This window comes from Schistocerca americana, chromosome 2, assembly GCF_021461395.2.
Source record: "Schistocerca americana isolate TAMUIC-IGC-003095 chromosome 2, iqSchAmer2.1, whole genome shotgun sequence".
NCBI lineage: Eukaryota > Metazoa > Arthropoda > Insecta > Orthoptera > Acrididae > Schistocerca > Schistocerca americana.
Window position 1 is genome coordinate 732,057,137 of NC_060120.1, and position 22,236 is coordinate 732,079,372.

The following is a 22,236-nucleotide window of genomic DNA, read 5'->3' on the forward strand; positions in this document are numbered from 1 at the left end:
TTTTAATTCGGAGGGCGAGATGGGATAAGTACCCTGCACAATAGTTTCAGCGGGCTGTTTCAGTAGACTTACTGTTGACATTGACGACACAGGGCGTGAGGTGCTGCCTGCTTGGGAGATTCAGAAACCAAACACGTGTCATTTCTGTCCCACACAACCATCTGATTTCAAAGCGTATGACTGTTAATGATGTGTCAATTAACTGCGACTAATTTACGGTAACATACTTTTCAGAATCTTAATGGAACAAGTACACTGAAAATCATGGATTTGTCGGTCGAATAAATGTTTGTGTAAGAGAATCAAATTGTAGTAAGCATCTGCATAACGAAACAGTGTTGTGTTTCACAATTTAATGTACGTTGAATAGACGCTACCTCATGTATCAGCATTAATGTTGTAATTTGTCTGATGTGTTGGAGTAATTCCACATGCAGTCTATTACCACAAGCTATTTCTTAAAACGATATCATTACATAAGTTATTATTTATACTTTTTTTGAGCACTCACCAAGAAATTTGTCACCGTTGAATAAATTCTGCAGGTTTATTGTCAAGTGCCCAACTTCACCTCTGGAATCCACCACTGTTGCCTTCATATAGTCAGTGCCACCCTTATTAAAAGGTTCATAGTTTATTATGTAACTGACGGTCAGATTTTCTGGAAAAATTGCAGAACTACAGATTATATTCTGACAATGATTGTACTGTAGAAGGCAAAGATAACATGAACGGGAAGACAATGTTGTGCTGGTTATGTAGAATGTACATATGTAGGCACTGAAGTGAATGAGGATGGTCAGGTAAATAAAAAGATGTTAAAGAGTAAATATTAAAGTACAGCATTACGTATAACCGTGAAAATTACAAAAAAATGGTTCAAATGGCTCTGAGCACTATGGGACTTAACATCTTAGGTCATCAGTCCCCTAGAACTTAGAACTACTTAAACCTAACTAACCTAAGAACATCACACAACACCCAGCCATCACGAGGCAGAGAAAATCCGTGACCCCGCCGGGAATCGAACCCGGGAACCCGGGCGTGGGAAGCGAGAACGCTACCGCGCGACCACGAGATGCGGGCGTGAAAATTATACTACGACTTTCAGAGAGGCAGTACAACACAAAGAGATTTTTTAGCAACATTAATCACTGTTTGTATGAGATCCGTAAAAGTGATCACCACGTATCTCTTCGTACATCAAGGTGTTGGACAGAGCTGTGTGAGAGGAACATGTCTCTAGAAAACATCGCACCTCGTGGTAGTAATTGGAACCTACAGTACCAGTTTCAGAAGTTGTCATGGTCCTGTCCTATAGTACCACTACCACTGATTTCTATTGGATATTTGGGAATTCTAGCTTTTCTGACTATCAAATTATGTCTGCTACCATTTCCCAAGATGAAAGGGTGCCTCCGGTTAAATGAACGACCTTCTAGTAGTTGGCAGTCATATATACATATTAATGTTAGAACGTTTCAGAAGTTTTCCTTACATAATATTACGTGATATCAACAACGGTAAGAAATGGATATGTTCGATTCTTCTACGAAATTTGCGTGGAATTAGTCGGATGAGCTTCAGTGGAACCAAGAAAAAATATGCCAGCGGTGAAAACGCTAGGACGCAAATTCAAAATGAGAGCGCTTCATTCTTATTTTAAACGTTTGCGCTATTGGTGTCTGACGCTTTTAGGTTAAGAAGTAACAATACTAAAATTTTGTAAGAAAATGAAACACATGATAGATTCGTTTATTAAAAGTAAAGAGTAATTGAGTGTGTGGGGGAGGGGAGGGTGGGGGGCAGAGTGGTGGAACTGACGCCATAGAAGTCGTCTTTCACCGAATGCAAGAAGTTACCAGTCTGTGGAACGAAACATGGGCAGTGAGGGCACTTAGCGGAACGCCGAATGTACCACAAGAACTGATTTTTTTCTTTTGTAATCCATTTTCTTTCCCACTTCAATATTATTCTCTTTTTTTAATTTCATTTTTTATTAAGGGACTTCTTATCACTCCTTGAGCCCTGTCTCGCATTCACCGTAACATACACCTTCTTCGGATCGGGAATGTAGCCTATAGCAATTTTTTTCAAAAGCATCGTCTGCGTTACGAAAGTGACACGTAAATACTGAAGACAGTCCTCTTCTTGATGAATATGATAATGTTTAATAACCTCTTCAAGAAGCAAAATACTCATTTTGGGAAAAAAGATGCCTCTTCTTTGAGAAAACTCTTCTTCGTAAACGATTAAGGATCTAGTTTAAAAGACAATAAAAGAACTGAACTTATTGAAGAGTAATGAACCTGTTCTCAGAACCCAGCATCAACTGCCCATGTATAAATATTACTTAAAATCCATGACGATCGCTTTTTAGAAGCTAATGAAATTCCTCCTGCACAACAGTAAAATACTATAGAAATAATAAGACTAACCTTGGAATTATGGAGGACTACCACAGTCATAAATTGTGAAATTTTGATTTACATTTGTTGCCGAGTTTATCTTCTATGATTTAATGTTGTTGCCGTAAATAGTCTCGACAATCACCTGTAAACATTCATTTTGAATGTAACGTGAAAATGACCAGATGTTCCATTACTCAGGCAAAAGTATTATTTTTGTGTGCCAGGTAGAGAGACCAGTCCGGACCCACCGTAATAAATTCAGCTGTTGACCTAGGTGTATATACCATATTTTACGTGCACAAGCCCACAACTGATTGTTATCTCTGCAAGTAAAAATATGTGCTGTGTAGCCTATTAATTGAACCGAAAAACAATAAGCCGACATGGCAAATTTTACCCAAAAAACCTTGTCTCTGTGGTAAGGAGTTGATAACCGAGGTGTACCAGTAACTACGTATGATATTTGACATAGACCGCTGGCCGACTGCAGCAAAGATTAAGTCCAAGTAGTACATTTAAGGTGCCAAAGAAAACTGGCCGCTCCTCGAAATTCTAAGTCTGACTAACGGCACTTTTTTGCAGCAAGATAGGATGCAATAGTTTTCGGAGGAATTGTTGTCTTCCCCTCGAGCTGCTGTAGTGCTGTATCTACTCTTGGTCTAGTGGTAAATGTCGCACAGTGTGGACACACAGTCGCGATTTCGCGTCCACTCTTTCGTTTAATTTTTAAACAGCATTTCGTCTGTCTGCCACAGACATCAGTCTGATGGAACATCAAAGGTAATTTTCTACTCATTATGACTCACAAATAACCCAGAAACCCGTCTGCACATGTGCTCGGGGCTGTGACGAGATCAGAACAGTGTATGCTCTAGAGTTTCATCGCCGTACAGTGGCCACCAGCCATCCACCACCCGTCAAGGTAAACGCAGCACAACGCACATTATCACTTAAGTTCTAACATTAGCAAGCATGAAATTGTTTATTATTGTGATTCGATTTCCTGTGTGAAGTAACTTCTATAAAACGAACGAACACAGTTGCACTGACACAACGATCATAGGTTGCTGCGAGCGTATTTATTAGCTATGTTCTTTACCTGAAGTGCTGGTGTTTATCTTGCACTTACGTATTGGACTTTGCATACTTTAATCTAAACAACGCTTTTTGAGCGTTGTAACATAAAGTTTCAAGAGAAAAAATGTCTAACCTTAACAATATACATTTTGCTTTAGGTTTAATACAGAGATGAAAGTAGTGGAAGCTGCACGAAACATTAAAAATTTAAATCATGTTTGGGCCAAGTGCCATCGGATAAATCACGTCAAACAAAGAATTTTCGTTTTACAAGAAAAATTAACGATTTTCCAAATTCAGGAAGTCTTGATTACTTATGCTATGAGCTGTAACCATTTAATCTTCGTGAGACAGATGCATTCAATACGCAAGGCTCAAAATTCTAGCGTGTTCTGATTCAAGGCATCAAAAATCAAACAGTATAAGTTTTATTACATTTAAACATCATCAATTCTCTTATTGAGAATTTCCATAACATACAGGGCTATTACAAATGATTGAAGTGATTTCATAAATTCACTGTAACTCCATTCATTGACATTTGTCACGACACACTACAGATACGTAGAAAAACTCATAAAGTTTTGTTCGGCTGAAGCCGCACTTCAGGCTTCTGCCGCCAGAGCGCTCGAGAGCGCTCGAGAGCGCAGTGAGACAAAATGGCGACAGGAGCCGAGAAAGCGTATGTCGTGCTTGAAATGCACTCACATCAGTCAGTCATAACAGTGCAACGACACTTCAGGACGAAGTTCAACAAAGATCCACCAACTGCTAACTCCATTTGGCGATGGTGTGCGCAGCTTAAAGCTTCTGGATGCCTCTGTAAGGGGAAATCAACGGGTCGGCCTGCAGTAAGCGAAGAAACGGTTGAACGCGTGCGGGCAAGTTTCACGCGTAGCCCGCGGAAGTCGACGAATAAAGCAAGCAGGCAGCTAAACGTACCACAGCCGACGGTTTGGAAAATCTTACGGAAAAGGCTAAAGCAGAAGCCTTACCGTTTACAATTGCTACAAGCCCTGACACCCGATGACAAAGTCAAACGCTTTGAATTTTCGGCGCGATTGCAACAGCTCATGGAAGAGGATGCGTTCAGTGTGAAACTTGTTTTCAGTGATGAAGCAACATTTTTTCTTAATGGTGAAGTGAACAGACACAATGTGCCAGAACTGCGAGCTCGCATCAACGATGCTTGCGAACTCATTGATGGGGACATGCTGCGCCAAGTGTGGGAGGAACTTGATTATCAGCTTGATGTCTGCTGAACCACTAAAGGGCCACATATCGAACATTTGTGAATGCCTAAAAAAAACTTTTTGAGTTTTTGTATGTGTGTGCAAAGCATTGTGAAAATATCTCAAATAATAAAGTTATTGTAGAGCTGTGAAATCGCTTCAATCATTTGTAATGACCCTGTATTGTTACAAGTAATAATTTTATACATTAGTGTCAGCGTTGTTTCCATCTAACATGTTCTGATGGCAAATGGTTCCCCTTTTTTATTAGCAGAAGCTCAAATAGAACTTGCGCTGCACACATTCACTGGTTTCATTATCTTTGCGCCTTTTTCAGTCATCGCATACGGTTTTCTTTCACAGTAGACTTTGATACGGTTACTTTATTACTGGTAGCTTATAAGGTCTGTGAATGTTCATTATTTTGCAACCAATGTTATGTTGTCTTTTCATATGTGTTCCTGAGTTTTGGGAATAATACCAATGACATTCTCCAAAAAGCCATCTTTTAAGTTTGTAATGATTAAAAGATGCGTTGCCTACTCACAGTTTTTACAGTGCAGCCACTGTACATTATCCTAATATTTAATGAGATTTCCAGTTATCACTACGCCTAAGACTGAAAAACCAAAATACCAGAGACATATATCATAAAGCAATAATTGTGGCTTGAGTATGTTACCAAATTATGCCTTCATCTTTCACAAATTATTTATGTAACAAAACATCATTTTTCATTCACATGACTAGAACTGGAATATTTTTTGGGTTTTGTGAGTACACAATTATAAAATTGTAGCTCTAAATAACCTATTAAAAGGGTTTCTTTAAGTCTGCTCCACCTGCGACATTTCCATACTACATTTGTACGACAGAGAAAAGCACGTAAGCAAGAATTTTTTCTAAGTCCATACTGTATAATATCATGCCAGTTTGCGTGTATTTAGGCTCCCTTATCTAATATGTTATGTATTATTAAAAAAGACTATCGTGTTAATGTTATTGTGGTAAGCCGTTATTAATTTACCTTCGTATAGTACATATTTCAACTGCGTTTTCCATTAGTTTATTGAGCACTGCATTAATACATACGAGAGAAATTTGTCCGATTATTTAAAACAGGCTGACGACCATGTTGAGGTGGTTTACTGATCCCATGCCTGCGGAATCCTACTGGTTCCGAGTTAATTGTGTCATCAAGCCAGATTTGAAGTATTTTTTGGTCCAGAAAGGAATTTGCTATGTGGTTATTCGATAAGTATTGAGAAGGTAACCATCTGAGGGCCAAGATCGGAAGAATGAGTGCGAAGGGATGACACTCGAAACAAACTCGTGGATAGCTTTTTTCGTGCCATCAGCAGAATGCATGCAAACGTCATCTTGCAGAAGCAACTCTTGATGCAGTTTTGTTGGTCGTTCCTCAGACCCTGTATATTGTTCCATAGCTGCAGCAAATGCCAACTGCAATACGCTAAGGGATGGTTCGAGAACATTTTTCCACACAGCCAACTTATGATTTGATGCCCCTTTTTCCTTCGCACACTTTCACCCACGTCAGTTTTCGCTACTAAGTACGGTACACACTGCATAAAAATCTTGCATTTGGGTGCACCAGACGCTCCTGTCAGCCTGGCACCTCAGGCGGCAGTTATTAATAGTCGAGCGTCCCGTATAGAAATCTTACCGTTGTGGCGCCTCTGTTGCCCGTCTCTGCTTGGCGTCCGGAGCGTCGGCGTGTGTTGATTGGGCCTCAATACACACACACATACACACACACACACACACACACACAAACACACACACTGGAACAGTAGTCCGTACGGCGCAACACTCTTTTTATGCCATGGGATGCAAAATAACTGTTTACACTGCCCTTTGGCCAAGATGATCTTTTGTAAGGGTTCAGCCGTTAATTATTATTTTTTAAGAAGATAAAAAGAAGCATCATAATTCGTGACCAGTAACAATAACACTTAGGGATTCTTGACAAACAAATAGATGACACTGAAACAAAAATCCCGTAACAGTCACCCTTTCAGTTTCTGTTGTCTTGAATCAGGGCATGCAGTGCTCTTACATTCAACTACTAAACTTTACCTATTGATTGAAACTGTCTCACTAAGGTTAAATGTCGCAGTTCACAGATCAGTTATCAAGGCTTACTGGTGTAGGAAATCATTGATGACATAACAATCTTTCCGTGAAAACTTAAATTCTTTTTTGAAGTGATTTGTTTCATAGCACTGGCCCCACACACGCTATAAATATTTCGAGCTGCCTGAACTACCTTCACCACTCTATTAAACCCAAAGAAAACAATCTGTTGCTAATGTTAGAACTTTTCCAACTTACAGCTATTTGCCAACGGTTGAACGGCATTCGCAAGATCAAATAAGCAAAATCCCAAACAAATCCGCAAGACGAATACTAGAACTTCAAATTAAAAAATGGCAATTGATGAATACACTCATAGCAGCCTGCATGTGTTGTGTTACTGCACTGTATTCACTCGTTTCATCGAGGTTATTTCTCGTGGAAAATCAAACTATAACAATAAACCATTTCATGCTTACCTATGCGAGAGCAGAAACACGCCACAAATGTTTCAAATCGTTTTTCTATTACTGGTGAGTTTGAAACTGATGCAAATTATTCTTGTCGTCCCATCAAACCGATAGTCGCAACAAATATGCGAAATGTAGTTTGAAAAATAAAGGAACAGATGGACTTGAACTTGTGTTTGCTTGTACATTGAGCGGCAATTACCACCGGGCCACAAGCAGATAAAGCAGTACCACAGCCCGAAAGGAAGACAACACTTCCTTCAGAAACTCAGTTATCCTACACCCTTCCTCGATTGTGCAGATAACCGGAATTAGGTGTGGTCTGTATTATTGGCATCTAAAGTGAATGGCTCAGACTTATAGTCTCAGCGGCAGTTGGCGAGTGGCCAAGTTTCCTGTCAAAGATTCAACATTAGACTGAAGTATCGAAACGTGCCTATTCTTCCAGATTCTTCTCAGTTTCGTGATGGTTGTTTTATGATTCGTCGATGTGGTGGCAGAGCAGTCATCAATATCCTACAGACCAGAGCTGCCTTGGCCCATAGGGTCCATATCCTTAACAACTACGATCGACATTGCACCGCTTAATGGAACCTCCTCATGTATAATGAAACTTCCAAGGGTTGCTGTAAGGTACTTGCCGAATAAATGGCACAAAATAGAAGACAGACTTGTAACGAATTTCACCATTAAGGCGACCTAAACCTCAAGTCTGTACGGGAAGGGCAGTTACAATGAAGGGGAACTTGAAAATGTGATGGCCAGATTACAGTCGGTACGATACTTATTATCATAGGCTTCGGTGGAGGAAGCGTCGCCGCAATGTGATGGAACTTTGACTGTACATAGCAATTAAAAAACTTAGGGATGAAAGAAACTTTCACACAATACGTCATTGCCAAGTAACGTTCGTAGAAGAAACCTGGAGTATACACAGACAGTATGGTCCTGAAGCTAATTGAAAGAAATACCCAATGAAGAGAACAGAAGTGACACTTTTATTCAAAGGCAGTAATTACAGTGATGTCGTCGCAATTTCAAATGGTTCTCTGGACGTTACAAAGAGCGTGACTTCGCTTATTAGCGTTTATAGTGACCACAGATGGCAACTCATACTCTGCAATGTGGTCCCATTCTGACCACAAAGTTGATAAGTTGTCCTTGCGGTAGGGCGTTCCATTCCTCCAGCCGTGCTGTCTGAAGGCGCCTTACCACGGTTCACGCGCCTACGCCCGTCGGAGGTTCGACTCCTCCCTCGGGCATGGGCATATGTATTGTCCTTAGCCTAGTTAGTTTAAGTTAGATTAAGTAGTGTGTAAGTCTAGGGATCGATGACCTTAGCCGTTTGGTCCCATAGGAACTAACCACAAATTTCCAAATTTTTCCATTCCTCCACTAGGGCGGTTGACAACTGCTGGATGGTCATTGGTGCATATGGACGTGGTGCTACACGTCTCCCCATCTCATCCTACACCTGCTTGATACGATTTAAATCGGGGGAAAGCACGGGCCAGTTCAATTGCCAAATATCCTCTCGTTCCAAGGGTTCCTCTACCTGCACAGTTCCATGTTTGACAATATTCCTGAGTGCATTACATGTTTCCAGCTCTCGCCATGTGAGGGTAGGCCCAGCGTTGTCGAATATGACCGTTTTGGTGGCTCAGGTGCTATGGTGTTGGGAGGAATGATGTATGGCCTTACTGATCTCCAAATCTTTGAGCACAGTATACTCATCCGCAACGTTATTGTGACACTGCAGTCCTTCCTCAGGTGCGTCTCAACATAGATGCTTCACTTTTATGGATGAGAGTTTGCGACCGCATTGAACAGCGCAGTGGAGGAGTTCGTGGAACGAGAGGATATTGGGTAAATGGACCGGCCTGCCAGTTCTCCCGGCCTAATTCCAATCGAGCAAGTGTGGGATGCGTAGGGGAGACATATCGCAGCACGTCCAAATGACCAGCGACCAGTCAGCAGTTGTCAAGCGTTGGCGAGAAATGGAGACCCCTACCACAAGAATTTCTTACCTATCTTATGTCCAGCATGGAATCTTTGTGCAGAGCATGCACTGCTGTCCGTGATGACAATACACCCGATTAAGAATTATGCCCATTTATAATATCCAGGACACGATAAAAATAAAATGTAAATGTTGTGTGACTAGTGCCTCCCGTCAGGTAGACCATTCGCCGCGTGAAAGTCTTTCGATTTGACGCCACTTCGGAGACTTGCGCGTCGATGGGGATGAAATATGATAATTAGGACAACACAACACGCAGTCCCTGAGCGGAGAAAATCTTCGACCCAGCCAAGAATCGAACCCGGGCCCTTGTGATTGACATCCTGTCGCGCTGACCCCTTTTTTTCCCCCAGTGATCTTTACTGAACAAACTAACAGTACATATATATACACTATGCAAGAGTTCTTCAAGGTACCATTTAAACATATACAAATGTCTGTTAATTAACAAAAAAAATATTTCATAAACATTAAATACAACAAAATATAACATATTCTGTCTTCTTCCTTTTTTTTTTTTTTTTGGTAGATGCATGAAACGTGGAGAAGGGTGTTGCATCATGTGACAGGTAGGCATGGCACACCCCAACTTTGAGGGGTACCGAGGAAGACGCTGCGGAGATAACCGGCAAAAGTTTGTCGGTAAGATGGTTTTCGGGTGAGGGTGCTATGTGCTTTCACAACTTTGTACCAGAAGTCGAGGACTGTATGCGGACCACTCTGAAAGAGGTATTCTAAAGCCTGTCCTCGAAACCAGATTAGGGTATGGTGGTTAGCCAGAGGGCAGTGAAATGTCTGGGGCAACAACAAGAAATCCGGGGCTACCGTCGTTGGCGGGGCACGGAGGTAAAAGCCCACGATTCGTTGGATGAGGAGCCATATGTTTCGTTTCTGGGGGCACGTAAGACGGTACTCGTCGGTGTTTTCGAGCTGACAGTCAGGGCAGAGTGGGGAGGTGGCCAGTCCTATGCTATAAAGTCGGCTATTAGTCGGGAATTTTCCATAGACTAAAACATACCAGAGTGCAGACACAGACGACGGTAAAAAGGGTGCATGCACACACCCCCAAACCGTTCGCCAGTTAATGTCAGGGTGCTGTAGCACCATGGGGTCGCAAGGGTTCGACAGCATGAACAAACGATAGTAATCTTTTGTACGGGGAGGACAGGAGAATGGAAGACCGGCCCGAACGTAGCTGAGTTCTATGAAACAATTGCCGACGTGGCACAATAATGGAGAAATAGGTGCCACATTGATCGGTGGATCGAGAGAAGCTGGACGGAGGATGTCTAAGAGACTGCGTGTTAAGGACGGGACCGGCCCCTGCCAGTGCCGCAACAGTGTGTGGACAAAGAGTGCAGAAGATCGTGCCCGCACGTTGACGAGTCCAAGACCACCTTTTGCAGGAGGCAGTGTTAGAGTGTTGTAGCGGACTTTGAGAAGTGCCCCTGCTCACACGAAATATCCAAAGGCTGATTGGATGCGGCGGCCATGGAGTAATGGCATTGGGAGGGTCTGGGCGACGTGTACCAGTTTAGGGGCGACACACATGTTGACGTAGGACACACGTTGGAGTTGGTTTAAATTACGGCACACTTCACCGCGGACATGGTGCCGAATAGACTGCAAAAGCCGTCGGTAAGCGAGGGCCACTGTGCGGTGTGTGGAGCTCGTAAATTCGATACGCAAGTAACGAAGGGTGGTACTGACTGGAAGTGGGGTCGGCACCATGGCCGGGAGGCCGCGCCCAATGTGCACCATAGTCGATTTACGGACATTAAGAATGCTACCAGAAAGACGTCCATACTGGTGGATCCATTGGATGGCGTCATTGAGTTCCGTGGAGGAGCAGTTGAGAAAGAGGAGGTCGTCCGCATAAGCCCTGCAGTGAAAGGTGTAGTCACGCAAAGTTAGACCCTGCAGTCTAGAGGTAAGACCAGTGACGAGGGGCTCAAGTGCAATGACATATAGTAAGGTAGACATAGGGAATCCTTGACGCACAGAGCGGCGTATAGGAATCGGTCCTACAAGCCTCCCATTGACTTGTACCATCGAGACTGCGGGAAGTAGTAACCGGCGAATGGCATCGACAAAAGGTAATGGGAACCCCATACGTGTCGCCACCATGAGGAGGAATGGATGTTGAACGCGATCAAAGGCACTCGTGAAATCGATGGATACCAGTGCTGCACAAAGGCGACAAACCGACGCCAACGCGATGAGGTCACGGCATTCTCTTAGGGCTGTTTGTAAGGTGGCCCCACAACTACGTGCAGTCTGCTCCGGTGAAAGGACCGTAGGTAAGACGGCGCGTATGCGCGCTGCTAAGAGGCGTGCATAGATTTTATAGTCTGCATTCATCAGTGTAAGGGGGCGATATGCAGTGACATGAGACCGTCCCTTCGGCTTAGGCACAGGTCGAAGAATGCCAGTGACGAATTCAGGTGGAGACTTATGACCACAGCAGTTGAGTCCCATAGTGCTCAGAGCCAATTCAGGTGGAATTGGGAAGGACGGAGTAAAGAGTTCCCGAATCATTTCCGTCCAGCGAGGAAGCATCTGGTCCTGGGGATTTGTTCTTGGTCCCGGACGGAGATCATCAGGAATTGGCGTTGCCATCGTTTCATCATCATAAAATTGGCGATAATGTTCAGCAAAGGCAGACACCACTGCCGCCTGTGTTGTGTGGTTAAAACCGTCGGAGGTCGTGATGTTGGGGACGAAAAGTCGACGTCGACGACTATGGTCGGATGCGGCATGGATTGTGGATGGAGTTTCGTCGTGGAGGAGGTCTTGTCGACGGGAACGCACCACGACACCATGCAGTCGTGCACGTTGGAGAGAAAGGAGACGAGCTTTAATACGCTGTCGTTCCCTATGGGTGTCAGGCGATGGAGGGAGCGCATCGAGCTCACGGAGGACGGAGTAGTGAAAATTTGTGGTGTCTCGATGCCATGCTGCTGCTTCCTTCCCACATTGCATGAAGACGTTTCTGATCGCAGGTTTGGCACATGTGAGCCACCAATGGAATGTGGATGTGTACTGCGGGAGGCGTCTTTCGCAAGACGCCCATGTAGTGGCAATACATTGTCGGCAGTGTGGATCATTAAGGAGAGAGGTATTAAGCTTCCAGTAACCTCTGCTGCGCCACACTGACTGAGGTGGCAGAGCCAGGGAGTAAATGACGGCGCAGTGGTCCGAAAATGCAAGGGGCCATCGTTCAGCTGGGGCGACTTGGTTGCCAAGGTGGGCACAGACATAAAACCGGTCCAGTCTGCTCTCAGAATGTGCTGTATAATGGGTAAAACCGGGGGTATTTCCATGAATTTTCTCCCAAACGTCCACTAGATGGAAATCTTCGATTAAGGTGAGCAGCGCCGGGCATGGCGAATAACCAGGCATTTGGTCATGCGGATGGAGGACGCAGTTGAAATCGCCTCCCATGATAAGGCGATCATAGCGTCCAGAAAACAGGGGCGCCACGTCATGTCCGAAGAAAGTGGACCGCTGCCGACGGTTCGTGGAGCCAGACGGAGCGTAAATATTGGTGACGCGCGTGTCGAAGATGGTAACAGCCATGCCCCTTCCACAGGGAAGGATTGTCGTGTCCTTGAGGGGGATTCCTTCGCGTATGTAGAAAGCCACTCACGCCCTGATTGATCACATGTGCACGTGTATGAGTCGTAGCCGTAGACTGGTGGTAGTGTGGCAACGTGTACTTCCTGAAGAAGGGCGACGTCGACGTCAGAGGCCCGAAGCATGTAACATAGGAGCTGCACCTTGGGTGCAGTGCCAATCATGCTGATGTTCAGTGTGGCGAACCGGTACGTTTGTTTCAGTGGTGGTGGACGCGCATCTACCATCACCAAGGGAGGTATGAGGAGGGCACCGACAGGACGTCCCGTCTCATCAGCTGCAGTGCCTCGCTTTTGATGTTAACAGGCAGCCTCGTCCGGCGGAGGCAACTCATCCGGTGGAGGGGACATATCTTCCTCAATGTCGTCGGCCAATGCTCCGGTGCCGTGTATCTGTCCAATGTCCATGGGAATTGCGTCGTGGTGAGAGAGATCTGGAGTTGTCGGCGGGGAGACAGGCGTCTCAACCAGCGCACCGATCGTTGCATTGTGCGTGGCGACCTCCATGATGGTCCCATCCTGCGAAGCGTCTTGTTCATCTTGAAAGCTGTCCGCCGACCTCTGTGTGGAAATGTCGGCTAGTTGGGTGTCGTCTTCGTCGTCGCTGGTGGCGACGGTTTGAGAGCCCGTCGGTGAACGGCGGCGGTGTTTGCGCCTACGTGGCAGCGTCCGGTGCGGGAGCCTGTTCGGCAGCAAGGTTGTCAGGTGGGACGTCTGGACCGTCCGTAGGTGACTGAGGCGGTGGGACGTGCCGATCGGAGGGACCGGGCGACGGGCTGGACGAAACTGTAGACGTGGCAAGTAAGTGACCGGTAGGGCGGTCACCGTGGGTGTGACGGACGCTTCCGACAACGGGACCTGAGCGAAACGTCGTTGAATGCATTCAGACCGTAGGTGACCTTCTTTCCCGCAACCGGAACAGACCGAGGTTGGCCGTCGTACATTATAATGGCACGGCAGCCTCCGATACGTAGATAGGAAGGCACGTGTTTCTGCGACTCGATGCGGACCTGTCTAACACCGTTTAAAACAGGATAGGTTTGAAATTGTACCCATCGTTCGCCAACATGTTCCAGAACGTTGCCATAGGGAAGGAGCGCCTCGACGTCTGCAGGTGGTTCGAACGGCAGTTCGAAGATCCTTATCGTTCGTGTGCCGAGACCTGCGTGATCGACGGTAAAGGGTCCGACGTTGCCGTCGGAATGACAGAAGCGCAGTCCACGTTTTGCCTCTAGAACACCTTGTCGCACGCCGCATCGTTGATCATTTTGACGTAGACGGTACTTCTAACTATGGACAAGTGGATACCAATTAGATCCGTTGGTGGTATTTTAACTTCATCACGCATAAATCGTTCTACCTCGAGGGCCTTGGGTCGGGCGAAGTCGGAACAAAAGTTGAAACACAATGTCTTCTTCCGATAGTTGTGCGCCATGGTGGTCTAGAAAGAAAACGGCTCTTACAGCGGCCGAAGTAAACACAAACACACCGTGCGCGCCTCGCCCGTAGCGCTCTGGCACGTGACCGCCTCGCAGCACTGCCGGCGGCAGACTGTTGACCACTCAGCTACCGGGGGCGTACATGACAGGATCATGAACCGCAGTGACTGAATTCAGTTACCGTCTCTGAATAAAAGTGCTTCTGTTCGGCTCACTGAGTATTCCTTTCAGTTATCATCTGTACTGTCCTATATTGTATCCATCTTTTCTATGTATGGTCCCGGTTTAGTCTAGCTAAGTTACTTCGCAGTGACACGTCATACGAAAGTTACTTTCTTTCTTAAATTTCGCACACATGTGTATAAAACGCTGCTTGTAGCTTGTCGATTGATCTCGTCTTCTGCTCTATAAGAGTACCCAAACTAAGTTCGCTTCGTTGCTCCAGTTAGCCAGAACCAGTGTTAGTAACCAGAATGAGATTTTCGCTCTGCAGTGGAGTGTGCGCTGATATGAAACTTCCTGGAAGATTAAAACTGTGTGCCAGACCGAGACTCGAACTCGGGACCTTTACCTTTGGCGAGCAAGTGCTCTACCACCTAAACTACCCAAACACAAGCAGTAGAGCAACGCCAGTGGGTAACTCAGATGGTAGAGCACTTGCCCGCGAAAGGCTAAGGTCCCGAGTTTGATTCTCGGTTCGGCACACAGTTTTAATCTGCCAGGAAGTTTCAGTGTTAGTACGTTTGCCATAGTCCTCATTCCTAGTTGCTTTCTTTCACCCAGCCGCCATAGCTATTGCTGATTTATACGGCCGTGTGCTCATACTGTTCCGGCGTAAGTGCCGCCGGCACGACCATGAAGAATGGAAGAGCAGAGATGGCTCTGGGACGACGTTAACCACAGTACGCTCTCTAGGATGACACCGAGACAGGAGCGGCCCTACACGAAGAGAATGTAAACGCCGCGCCGCCTAGTGGAAGACCGGCCGTCATACATACGCTACAGCAGTGACTTTTGAACTATAGTATTTTGCCTGCAATGAAATTGTATTTACGGAAGGACACTGATTATTTGCAAGTTGCCATGTGCTTGCAACACACCTTTTTGAATACCCAAAGCTAAGTATTGTCAGTTTAACTTATTGTAATAAACTCCATTAATACGATTTGCTTGAATTGTTGTCTAACGGTCCGGGAACACAGCTTCGTAGGCACCCTAAATTAGACGAGTGGGCAGAATACAAAACATAACTAATTTTGATATAGTAAATTTCTATTCATTGAGTTTAACATATGTTGCAAATATTCGATGATTATTTCTTACGGCGCAGTTAATTCCTCTTGCTTCTTAATGACAATGTTTACGTTATCTGTGTAGACTTGTACCACTGTATGTGAACTGCGAAAGCTAAGATGTGGTAATTTGGAATTCAAGAGAAGAGGATTTCCGACCCTATGGCACACAACGTGGCAGACAAAGGGCACCCCTGTTTGAGCCGTCTGTGTAGGTGGATTGAGCTTTCGCGGGCGTGGTTAATTGTAATTCTGCTTTTGGTGTCCCGGAAGCAGTTCTCGATGTCGCTCAGTACCGCATTAGAGCTCTCAACAGCTTTCTCGGAGACACGTTTAGGCCTCTTCTTTGTAGCGATTTTTCGCGATTTGTCAGCCCGGTCCCCGAGTTCCTGAGTAGTCGTATCAGTTTCTGGCCTACCTGTTGTAGAAACGGTCTCATATTTTTGCCATGCCCGTCATCTTCGACAGAACTTAGTCTTGGTGTGGCATGTAAGCACCTCCCCACGTATTTGACGAATTCGGCCTCTGACTTGGTAATTTGTGTTCCCTTGTACGATTATTTATCTGATGGATTACCTTTCCTTAATGGTGCTCTGCAAGTTTAACTGAAGGTGGTGACTTCCCAGTCAATTTAACGGTTGTCCAACACTACTGTTGCATGTTGTCTGTTTAAGTCTGTAACCAACAGCCAGTTTCTTATTTTCCTTGCCTTCAATATGTTTCAAGTCGCCACAGAGTCAGAACGCAATGTATCGTCCTTACAACAAAACCATGAGTGCGTGAAAATGGTGATTTTGACTTATATCTCTCGGCGAGTTTCATTTTTCTAGCTCTCTGTTACGGTGAAACCTCTAATGAGTTGTTTTGGTACTGTAAGTAAAAATGCAAGATATATTACCACGAACGTGTGAAATGAGCATGTTTAATAAAGCCACAATATTGGATATGCCTCATTCGCGAATTTAGCACTCCGCTATGAGCTCTCACTGCTCTGTGCGAACTTGAATGCGCCACATAATTTTTTTGGTACCCTTAAAACTTTAAATGTGCGATTATAATCCGGTATTTCGTCATAATTTACAAGACTTTGCCCGTAACAACGTGCCTGATAAACTGCAGTTTTTTGCTTGATGAAACCTTTGCTAGACAAAAATATATTTCAGCAGAGCAACTAGGAATAATACTACACATTATTTGCTATTCTTTCACTAAGAGCAGTAGGAAAGTCTTAACACGATGAGTGGAAGATGGACGCTTGGGTTAACAGAAGAACTATACGTTTACGTTAGTGTGTGCCTCTGTACAAGAAAATTCCAAACTTAGAATCGATCGATTTATCACGAATTTTTTGAAACAGGTCATGCGAAAATGTAGCGTGTGACTATCAGTTTCACAATAGAGAAGACAGGTACATATGTACCACCGTAAAGGATGGGCACAAATAATTCGGAGTATCAGGTGGAATCCGCAAAGTTCCGTCAACAGCACTGTGCAGTACAACGATTTTCTAAACTTACAAATGATGAGACAGAAATACCCAAAATTGCAGCGCACAATGTTTGTCCCACTATGAAAAAATACATCTCTTTCAGTGTTTTACTAGGCCAAGTTTAAAGGTGCTTTTAGTATATTAACCTTGAGGAGGAAGTGACGACCTGCTGGAAATACGTATTCTCCCAAGGCATGCACGAGAAATCGTTTGACTGAGGCAGGAAAGTTAAGGGGCGCATTGTTTGTTCAGTTTTATTGTTGACTCTTTCAATTGCAGTCCTTTTTTCCTGAAGCAGTAAAGTTAATATTGGCATCTGATAATGTGATTTACTTTCAGGGCATATGATAACCTTTTTCCAAACCCCCCCCCCCCCCCTCACCCCCGTAGGAGAAGGAAAGAAGAAAGAAAAATTTTTAAATGTATAATACAATAAATGAGAAAAAATCGATTTTTAAGTTATTATACTTGATTTCTAAGACGTTCTGAAACATTACATCACATGTATCGCAGATCTAGAGTGATACACATTCATTTTTGTAGTATAAAGGTGCGGTGTGCTCTGTCACGGAGTACTATATTTCTGTATTAAAACACACACCTCTCGCATTCTAGACGTCAAACATTAATACTGAGGTGACAAAAGTCATGGATACCTCCTAATATCGAGTCGGCCCTCCTTTTCCCTCCGCATTGCAGCAACTCGGCGTGGAACGGACCCAAAAAGTTCTTGGAAGTTCCCAGCAGAAATATTAAGCCAAGCTGTTTCTACAGCAGTCTGTAATTGCGAAAGTGTTGCCGGTGCAGGTTGTTGAGCATGAACTGACCTCTCCTTTATGACCCATGAATGTTCGACGGGATTGATGCAGAACGATCTGGGTGGCCAAATCATTCGCTCGAACTGTCCGAAATGTTCTTCAAACCAATCTCGAACATGTGTGGCCCAGTGACATGCCGCATTGTCACCCATAAAAATTCCATCGTTACTTGGAAACATGAAGGCCATGAATGGTTGCAAATGGTGTTCAATTAGCTGTAAATACAGCCCCTAACATAATGGAGCCACTACCAGCTTGCACAGTGCCTTGTTGACAACTTGGGTCGATGGCTCCGAGGGATCTGTGCCACACTCAAACCCTGCCACTGGCTCTTACCAACAGAATCGTGACTCATCGACCAGCCCAGGTTTTCCAGTCATCTAGGACCCAGCCGATGTGAGCACGAGCTCCTGGGCGATGTCATGTAATTAGCAAAGGAAGTCACGTTGGCCGTCTACTGTCATACCTCATTAATGATAAATTTCGTCGCATTGTCGTAACGGATCCGTTCATCGTACGTCTCACGTTGATTTTTGCGGCTATATCCTGCTGTGCTGCTTGTCTGTTAGCACTGACAACTCTAAGCAAAGACCGCTGCTCTCGGTCGTTAACTGAAGGCTGAGGGCCACTGCGTTATCCATTGTGAAAGGTAACGCCTGAAATTCGGTATTCTTGGCACACTCTTGACACTGTGCGTCTCATAACAACGAATTCTCTAACGATTTCCTAAATGGAATGTTCCATGCATATAGCTGTAACTACCATTCCGCATTCTAAGTCTATTAATTCCCGTCGTGCGGCCATAATCGCGTCCGAGACCCTTTCACATGAATCACCTGAATACAAATGATAGCTCCGCCATTGCACTGCCGTTTACACCTTGTATACACGATACTACGCCATCTGAATACGAGCCTATCGCTGTCCCATGACTTTTGCCACCTCAATGTGTATCCTCTAATGCACAAGCTTGCAGAATTTCCTTGCGCAGTATCAGTGATCCTTACTCGACCAGAACTGCCAGCGGCACTCACCGAGTTTCATTGTGCCCGTGCCCGAACCATCCAGTGGCAGCACCAGTACCTTACCAGACACGTTGTACTTGAAGCTCATGTCCAGCATAGGGAAAAACAGGTCAATCTCCAAGCGTTTCTCTTTGAGAAGCACTCTGTAACACAAGATATAGTGATAATCCGAGCATATGATAATATCCTATTTCAAAACTTGTTAAATACACAGGACTGTACTTCTCATCACTTCTCACATAATTAAGGTGCAACTACATTGCTCAGTATATGCTATGAACTATTGCAAACGTTGATCAATGAACAATACACCGAGTGTTCATTTTCAATGAAGACATTTAAATATCTCGAAACCTACAGTTCGGATCAGAGACGGTATAATTCCAGTTTGTTTGCCTTAGAGGGGGTCATGCAGCTAGGCCAACCACCCCACCTCGTTCGTCGGTGACGGGAGGTAACTTTGTTTGAAGTTTTCAGTGGGACCCCCGTTACTTATTGCATATTACGATTCTACGACAAAATTGATATATGTTTTGTTTAAACCATTTTCTTCGTTTCGCTGTAATCGTAGCAATAAAAATGGGTACATAATAGTGATTTACTACTTTCAACTCAATGGCCCTTGAATATCCTATGACAAGTGGGGCCCTCCATGTACCCCATTCGCCATGTTGTATTCCTCCGCTATTTCGAACTCGACGCGCCACCGTGGTCGTGTACCGAGCAACGACGCGTCGTAACATGCAGTACACTGAAACCGGGCCTCACGTATCTTGCAGTCATAGAGCAGATAGCGATTCTAAGTATTACAATACTTGCACAGTGTTTACTGCCTGCATACTTACCTGTCATTTGGAGAACAGACGTGCAAGTGGACGATGAATGTTGCAACCACAGAAGAAGAAACTGAAATGATCCTGATTTACGGAGAATGTAGGAGAAATTTTGAGGCTGCTGTTGCCTTGTATGAGATTGAGATTGCAAAACACTGCAATAATTTAATAGGAAAGATGAAGGCATTTAGCTGGATAAAGTATGGATGTCAACATTGCAGCAACGGCGTGACAATCGATTAATTTCAACTGAGAAATTTGGCAATATCAGAGATCATAGCACAGCCGACGTCAAGTGATTGACAGCGGCGCCATCTGGGTGGCTTATATATACGGCGCTCACTCGTGCTCTCGTTGCAGTTCGCCGATTGTCCTCGGAGGATGCCTTCCGCAGTCGAAGGCGAAACGTCAGAGGAGAGTCTTATGTATGGACCATGGCATCTCAGCCTAGAAGTGTTAAGTGATGACAACACCTGCCGTGCAAGGCCTTCATTTTGTGTAGGAATTGCTATTTAGCGGGAAACATTGTAACATTTACCATTTTGGAAATGTTGTTGTAATGGGAATAGAAATTGACCTCCTTGTACTCACGACTCGTTTACAGCAAGGCATCGAAAACTTATTGTTTTCTAAAACCGAGAAGAGAAAGTGCAGAAGTCAAGTGGTTTTGCACTGCTTCCTACAAATTCATCAGTGAACATATTCTGTTCACTTCCTCCGTCTGTGGATGTGATATAACATCCGCTTTTTCCGGCAAAGGCATAACGAAGTTCTGCAACGTTATTAAAAATAATGAACACCTAAGCTCAGTATCTGGTTCAAAATGGCTCTGAGCACTATGGGACGTAACATCTATGGTCATCAGTCCCCTAGAACTTAGAACTACTTAAACCTAACTAACCTAAGGACATCACACAACACCCAGTCATCACGAGGCAGAGAAAATCCCTGACCCCGCCGGGAATCGAACCCGGGAACCCGGGCGCGGGAAGCGAGAATGCTACCTCACGACCACGAGCTGCGGACTCCAGTATCTGGCATGTACAAAAAATCGGACGCTACCCGTGAAGAAATAAAAACAGCTCCTGAGCTGTTTATTATCGCACTGTATAATGGAAGTGATAGCATTTCCCATACGCTGGATAATTTGCGTTACCAGTTATTTGTCAAGTCTGCCACAAAAAGCAAATTGAAACTTGCAAGGTGACCCTCCTCCCCCCCCCCCCCCCCCGGTAATCAGGGTCCGAAGCCTGTTGTGATGAGCCAAAGTCCAGCACCTCAATCAGTTCTTAACGTTGTTCCGTGCTCATGTAAGCTGAGCTGTGGTGGAGCTCACACCTACAAAAAAGCAGGTTTGAATTGATCTCCAATCTGCAAAAACAGCAGTGGAGTCAAATGTGAAAACTTGCCAGAATTTTTATATGAAGAAAGAGAAGAAGAAATAAATTTATATAAATTTTTGAGGAAACAGACGTCCAAACTAACGATCTGGAAGCGGCTGACTCACTGCTGGAAGAACACGTCGAATACACTCGATCTACTTATCCTGATTCTACTACTCAAGGCATTTCTGGGAACACAGTGGAACTTGGTGCATGAAAACGTCGGAAGTGACTGATACATCCACCTCAATTGCAGCAGAAGTTGAAACACTCTATCACAAGCACTGCGAATCCAAGTGTTTTTTAACTGTAATAAAGCTACTTATGTTTCATTTGTATTGCTTGGCTTCTTTATACAAGCATAATTAGTTACCTACATCATTTCACCTATTTCAGCTAATACTAGTAGTCCAATTTTCCGTCACTACCTATTTGATAAATATAACATAATGAGTAAATGATGTAATTTATTATAGATGCACGTAAGTCATGGCTGAAATGTCCTGGGGCAAACTTCAGTTACTGATGCAAGAATCACAACGCCGCACCTCGGCAAGAAACGAAAAAACGGGAATGTTCAGTTTTTTTCACTGAAAAATACGTCTGAAGTGCCACAGTGTGCATGAAAAACGTCAAATCTTTATCCGGAGTTTGTCCACCTTAGTACAGTTGTGTCAGTCTTGTTGTAGACTACTTCATGGTCCGTGACGGCAAGAACAGTGTCACTTCCTCATTGTCACTGGCAGGTGTACATGGGTCATTAAGAAGAGAAGCACATTCTGAGTTGTGAAACTTTTCATATATATATATATATATATATATATATATAAATATATATGAGGTAAGCTGAACGTCATTTTTAAGATAACTCATTATTATTACGTGTGTGTTTATGCAGGCTCTGTATCTTACGTTACAATGTTCTTCAGACATGTATGAACGCCTGAAGGAACAGACACTGTTCTGACGATTACAGCTCTTAAAAATATTACGAAATTTCGTGTGTTTCGGAGTACAGT

At 44.3% G+C, this 22,236-nt stretch overlaps 1 protein-coding gene across 2 annotated transcripts in view; it reads right to left on the reverse strand.

Moving 5' to 3' along the window:
- The window catches only part of LOC124595457 (protein takeout-like), a 75,020-nt gene that overhangs the window by 3,715 nt on the left and 49,069 nt on the right, over positions 1-22,236 (reverse strand). Inside the window, exons 4-5 of one of the 2 annotated variants that reach the window (XM_047134204.1) lie at positions 19,012-19,145; positions 512-661 (exon numbers count right to left, since the gene is read on the reverse strand). In XM_047134204.1, coding sequence (XP_046990160.1) covers positions 512-661; positions 19,012-19,145 — 284 coding nt within the window. The remainder of the gene's footprint in view (positions 1-511; positions 662-19,011; positions 19,146-22,236) is intronic. The other variant, XM_047134206.1, reaches the window with a different exon arrangement.